This window comes from Otolemur garnettii, unplaced genomic scaffold (assembly GCF_000181295.1).
Source record: "Otolemur garnettii isolate 467f Iridium unplaced genomic scaffold, OtoGar3 scaffold00014, whole genome shotgun sequence".
Lineage (NCBI taxonomy): Eukaryota > Metazoa > Chordata > Mammalia > Primates > Galagidae > Otolemur > Otolemur garnettii.
In genome coordinates, this window is record NW_003852409.1 from 16,777,176 (window position 1) to 16,783,536 (window position 6,361).

Consider the following 6,361-nt stretch of genomic DNA (forward strand, 5'->3'; position numbering starts at 1 on the left):
TGGTAGAGTGCTGTGGTGTCACAGCTCACAGCAACCTCCAACTCTTGGGCTTAAGCGATTCTCTTGCCTCAGCCTCCCAAGTAGCTGGGACTACAGGTGTCTGCCACAAGGCCCGGCTATTTTTTTTTCTTTGTACTTGTCATTATTTAGCTGGCCTGGGTGGGGTTCGAACTGCCAGCTTGGATGTATGTTGCTGGCACTGTAACCACTGTGCTACACAAGCACTGAGCCAATGCTGAGATGTTTTCATCTTTACTTGTTATTTAATCCTTAAATCATCTGTGACCACCTTTGTTTATATAAGTTCAGTAGAAATATTTTATGCTTTGAGTCTAAAGTAAGAGCTGGATTACATGGCTAATGTATAATACTCCCTAATTATGTGACTGTTAATTCTCCAGAGGGCTAGAAAGCTTCAGGGTTGGCCTTTGTCCTAGACCATTTGTAGCTATGGACTTGCCAGATGACAGCCAGTGGGATGAAACCACCTGTGACTTGGCTCTTTGCCAGCATCCACAATGCTGGGCAACTGTCCGCCGGATTGAGAGGGGCCATCCTCGAATCTTGAGCTCACCCTGCAAAACTCTCCAGCCAGATGAAGGTGAATTAGCTACCCTCTGTCCCCTTCCTCACAAGGTCTTTCATCTATTTCTGTTTGGCTCCCTTTCTCTAGGCAACATATTAACATATTTTCTTTTGGTCTGCTTTCTCAGATAAACTCCCAGAACTCACCATTGTAAACATGTCAGATTCCTGCTTCTTTTCTCGTCATTTATCAAAATTTACCTTCAGTAAAGCTCGTTCTTTGTTGTGTCGTGGTTCAAAGTCTAAGTCCAAATTTCAAGGCAGGTAAATTATCATGGAATCTTATTTTAACAGCTTATTGCCTCAAAAGTCTGGGTTATGATTTCCCTTACCCATGTAGTTTTGAGAAAGCTGGTTTAAAAAGAGAACACCAGTTCAGTTAAAGAAGTAATGAATAGGCCATGGAAAAGTAAAAGCATTCTGGCTGTGGTCTAGGAGATGGTTAGTTTGGTGGTGGTGGGCTGTGTTGGTTTGCTAGCACTGCCATAATCAAGTACCATAGACTGGGTGGTTTAAACAAAATTTATTTTCTCACAGGTCTAGAGGCTGGAAGTGCAAGATTAAAATGTCAGCAAGTTGTTTTCTTCTGATATCTCTCTCCTTGGCTTGGGGATGGCCATTTTGCCCTTATGTCTTAACATGGTCTTCCTTCTTTTTTGTGTCCTAATTTCCTCATCTATACATATACCAGTTGTATTGGGTTAGGGCCCACCCATATCACCTCATTTTTAAAGACCTTATTTATAAATATTACCTTTTTAAGGACCTTATTTCCAAATACACTCAAATTCTGAAGAACTGGGGGTTAAGACATCACCCCGTGAATTTTAGGGTGACACAATTCAGCCTATCTTACCAGCTTCTTTAGGTCATCATGAAACTCTGTCCACACATTCCACACATGCCCTCTCCTCTCCTCTCCTCTCCTTTCCTTTCCTTTGTTTTCTTTCTTTTCTTTCCTTTCCCCTCCCTCCTTCCAAGTCTCACTCTGTTGCCCAGACTAGAGTACAATGAAAGGTACAGCTGTATCAGATTCTTGGGCTCAAGGGATCCTCCTGCCTCAGCCTCCTAAGTAGCTGGGACTACATTTGCCAACATGCCTGCCTAATTTTTCTGCTTCTTTGTAGAGACTTGCTCTTTCTCAGACTGGTCTCAAACTCCTAACCTCAAGTGATCCTCTCACCTTGGCATCCCTGAATGCTAGGATTACAGATGTGAGCAACTGCACCGGGCCTGCCCTAATCATCATTTGACCTTGTATCTTGTTTCTTCCTTTCTTCTAATTTGTAGTGATTTTTATTGATTTGTTTTTCTCCTCTCATTAGAATATCAGTACTACCAGAGAAGGGGCTGTGTTTGTTTTATTCACTATTCTATCTCCTTATTCCCTAATGCATGGCATGTAGTGGAAGCTTAATAAGTATTTGATCAATGTCCTTGTTCTCTGTTAAGGTTGAGTTTCCTTATTTACTACTATCCCTGGGTGGTCTCTTTTCCAGACTAGCCCAGCACTTATTGTCCCTGGCATGCCTACTGATATTTTTGTGCCTATGTCCTGTTTGCCCAACTGGATTTTAGGTCATTTGAAGGCAGGGGCCATAACATCATTCAAATCACAAACATTATTTTAGTTGGGGGTCACTGTGTTGGACAGTCTTTACCGTTAAGGAGCCCTTAGCTTAGTTGGGGAGGCAAAGAAGTAAGCAAGCAGGGACTACCCTGTGTGATGAGTGTTATGAAAGCAAATGCCCCCTGGGTGTGTGGAAGCACCGGAAAGGGCTCCTAACCCAGTATTCTGTCCTCTGTACAAGTGGCATCTGTGCCTAGACCTGAAGTCTGAGCATTCTGGTGAAGTGGGAGTTGCAGGTGGGAGGTAAGCAGGAAGAGAATTCTAAACTAGAGGAATAGCATATGCAAAGGCCTGGAGGCAAGAGGAAAACAGTTCATTGTGTCTGGAGCTTAGAGCAGGTATGGAAGAATGGTCAGAGATGAGACTGGGGAGTTGGAGTAGAAATAGAAAGCAGGTGGGGATGGTTACACTGAAAGGCCTGATGTCAGCATGATACAGTTCATCCATGAACAAAAAACATTTATACCCCCTAAAATTTTGAAATAAAAAAAAGAGAAAGGGGCCTACTTTATGCAGGACTTCATAAATCAGGCTGAGAGGGAGGTCTTTATCTGGTACCTCTTTGTATTATTCATCATTCACATATGTAATATGTTTTAAAAAAATTTTTTTTTCATGGTTTCTCATCGTCCTAAGGATCAGATGCTAATTCTTTTTATTTTTTTGCAGTTTTTGGCTGGGGTGAGGTTTGAACCCACCACCTCCCGCATATGGGGCCAGTGCCCTGCTCCTTTGAGCCACAGGCGCCGCCCTGTAATACATTTTTAAAAAATAAAATAGCAGGTGATAGGAAAATATAAGGGGATGGTTTTTCCTATTGTGGTAAATATACATAACAAAAATTGACCATTTTAGTCATTTTTAAGTCTAGTATTCATTGGCATTAAGTATATTCAATGTACAGCCGTGATCACTATGTGTAGCATATACCATATTTAGAAATGGAAAAAGCCCATTTCTAGAACTTTTCCATTCTCTCAAACAGAAACTGTATCCATTTAACAGTAACTCCCCGTCTCTGTTCTATTTTCTGTGTCTATGAATGTGCCTATTCTAGGGACCTTATATAAGTAGAATCAAACAATATTTGTTCTTTTGGGTCTGGCTTATGCCACTTAATATAAAGTTCATCTATGTTTCAGCATGAACATTAGTCCCCCCTTATCTGCAGGGGATATATTCCAAGACTCCCAAGTAGATCCTTGAAACCATAAGGTTCAGGATGCTGAACCTTATATATATTATGCTTTTTCCTATGCATACCTATAATAAAGTTTAATTTGTAAATTAGGCAGAAGAAGAGATTAGAAACAATAGGAACAATGATGACATTATACTGTAATAACAGTTATATGAATGTGGTCTCTCAAAATATCTTAAAATATCCTACTTATAGGTATTCACCTATGTTTGGACTGTGGTTGACTATTGGTAACTGAAACCACAGATAACTGGGAATAGTATCAGAATTTCATTACTTTTTTTTTTCTTGAGGACCTAAAACATACACCATCAGAGAGTGTCCAGCATTTCTTTTTTATTGTTGGGGATTCATTGAGTGTACAAGAAACCAGGTAGAATTTCATTACTTTTTAAAGCTGAATAATTTTCTTTTATGTATGTATGCTACATTGTTTACGTAACATCTTTTGAGCATTTATGTCAAAGGTACATAATACGTTTATTGATAGTGAGATAATTTCTCTAGCTGTAGAGGGAGGTGTAGGATAGGAATTCAGTTTGATGTAACAAATAGTTGTGAATTATTTGCATGTACAGTACCTGTTTAGGAGCTGTTCCAGGAAAAACAAACACACATAACTTAAGGATATGGGGGAACCCTATATTCCTTTGGTTAGGAATTAAGCCCAAGGTTTTCTGTAGATAAGTAGGTTTTTCCTCACAGAGCTAACTGTATCATTCTGATAAGTCTTTGGTATCTGTTTTATGTTTGAAACTCTCATTTTTTAGGCCTCAGAAAGGTTTGCCTGTCAAAAGTTGGATCAACAGTACTAATAAACCTTCCAAAGTAAGTCACAGGCTTACTTAAAGAGATACTTTCTCAATATTTTCTCTTTACTTAACATTCCTCAGGATGACTATAATCTGAATAATAACGTTGATTATCTTGTGGGCCCTTATATGCAGGAGTCTGTGCTAATGGCTTTGCATGCTGTATTGTTTTTAGAAATCCCAGACACTGGTGGGATTGATTTGTAGAGAGGTTTAGTGCAGGTGAGAATTTTCTTTCTCCTGCAGGGAGCATGTTCAGCTACTAGGTAAACATTGTCATTGCATAATTAGGAAATCAGAATGTCAGGCCTAAAATGGTACTTACTGTCTTCTAGCCTGATAACTTTCAAACTTGTAAAGCTATAATCCATGGTGAGAAAGAGATTTTACAACAAAAATATCATGGAACAATCCTTACCTTAACTGTGGGTGATGTACTCTGATATTTTCTTCTTTTTTCTTTTTCTTTTTAAATTTTTTTCTTTTATGCTGGTATTTTCTGTCCTATTCTTTTTGTTTTTGTCTTGTTTTTGATTTTTAAGACAGGATCTTACTCTGTTGCCCAGACTAGAGTGCAGAAGTATTGTCATAGCTCATTGCAACTTTAAATTCCTAAGCTCAAGCGATCCTCCTGCCTCAGTCTCCTGAGCAGCTGGGACAGGCATATGTCACTATGCCTTGATAACTTTTCTGTTTTTTATAAAAACAGAGTTTTGCTCTTGTTCAGGCTAGTCTTAAACTCCTGGTCTCAATCAATCCTCCTGGCATGGCCTCCTAAAGTGCTAGGATTACAGGAGTGTAATCCTATTCTGTTTTATTCTATTTCATTTTTAAACAATGTGGGCTGTAACTCAACAACATTTGATTTTATGACCTGACAGTAAGTTGCAACTGCAGTTTGGAGAATGTTACCATGGTCTATCTCATGTGTCTTACAGTTGAGAAGACTGAGCACTGAGACCCATAGGAAGTGATTTGCTAAAGGCTAAATTAGAACTTTTGGAAGAAAAACCCTGCGCTTCTACAGTAAAGACAGATTTACTGTTCTTTTCAGTCATACGGGATGCTTTTTTTTTTTTTTTCCGCGAGATGCTTCACTTTCAGTATCATGTGGAAAGTGTAAGGAATTAAGAGAGAGAGATTTGAATGGTATAAACAAACAAATCACTTTTCCTCTTTGACCTCTTTAGAACAAAAGGATTAGATTAAATTAATTATTTGAATAGATAAAACATGAACATGATTCTGAATTCAAAAGGCAAAAAATTGTTTACAATGAAAAGGAGTCTCTCTTGTTCTCTGCCAATCAATTTCTTTTCACAGGGGCAACCTCATTTTTAAGGATTTTTTTGTGTGTGTGTATCCTAGCAGGAATATGGATGAGATGATTTACAAGGTTTCCTTGAGAAGCAGTATTCTGGGATCCTAAATTGCTAACTGTGAGACGAGTTAGCACTTTAACTTTTGTGTAGTTGCCTATAATTGAAATGGGCTATAAAAGTAGAGAACTTGCCTCTCCCTCTAATAATTTCCTCCCTACTCCAAACTTCTTATTACATTATTTATAGGGATCTAAGTCTTTGGAGTGTTGTGAGCAGGGTGAGTGGTGTTCATCTTGGTTAGCCCCAAGGTAAAATGCAACGCTAGTGTCACAAGAAAGCAGGGTTATTTGCTTATAATTGCTCCCTCTTTCAGAATACCTATACTGATATCTGATGATGTAGTCTGGTTTTTTTTTTTTTTAATATTATGAAGCTGTTTGGGGGATAGGAAATGTCTTTTTTTTTAATTTTCTGAGCCACCAAACCCTTTGGTTAGCATGATAATTCAGCACTTTGTCTATGAAGCCTCATACCTCAAGCCATGCATGGGCTTTATATCTTCTTCTTAGCTTTCAGTGTTGAATTTGAATGACACACCGCTTCCCTGCTCTGAAGATGTTAGCAATATGGTTGTAATCTGGGTCCCAGAAGAATCAGAGAAAAGTGTGAGGTGAGTATCATGTCTAGAATTTGGGGGCCATTGACTTTTATATTCTACAAATCCCTACTGTTCACTGTAGGCCTCCTTTTTGTCGTTTTCCATTTAGTCATCTCATTGCAGGTAGCAGAAGGCCAAACAGAGGTGGTCAAG

The 6,361-nt window shown here is 38.9% G+C and overlaps 1 protein-coding gene across 1 annotated transcript in view; it reads left to right on the top strand.

Annotated features, from left to right (window-relative positions):
- The first annotated feature begins 401 nt into the window (after positions 1-401).
- The window catches only part of CUNH9orf43 (chromosome unknown C9orf43 homolog), a 14,957-nt gene continuing 8,997 nt past the window's right edge, over positions 402-6,361 (top strand). Inside the window, exons 1-4 of the mRNA XM_023510465.1 lie at positions 402-601; positions 714-849; positions 4,187-4,244; positions 6,120-6,220. Of these exons, the coding sequence (XP_023366233.1) occupies positions 451-601; positions 714-849; positions 4,187-4,244; positions 6,120-6,220 (446 nt within the window). The 5' untranslated portion in view covers positions 402-450. The remainder of the gene's footprint in view (positions 602-713; positions 850-4,186; positions 4,245-6,119; positions 6,221-6,361) is intronic.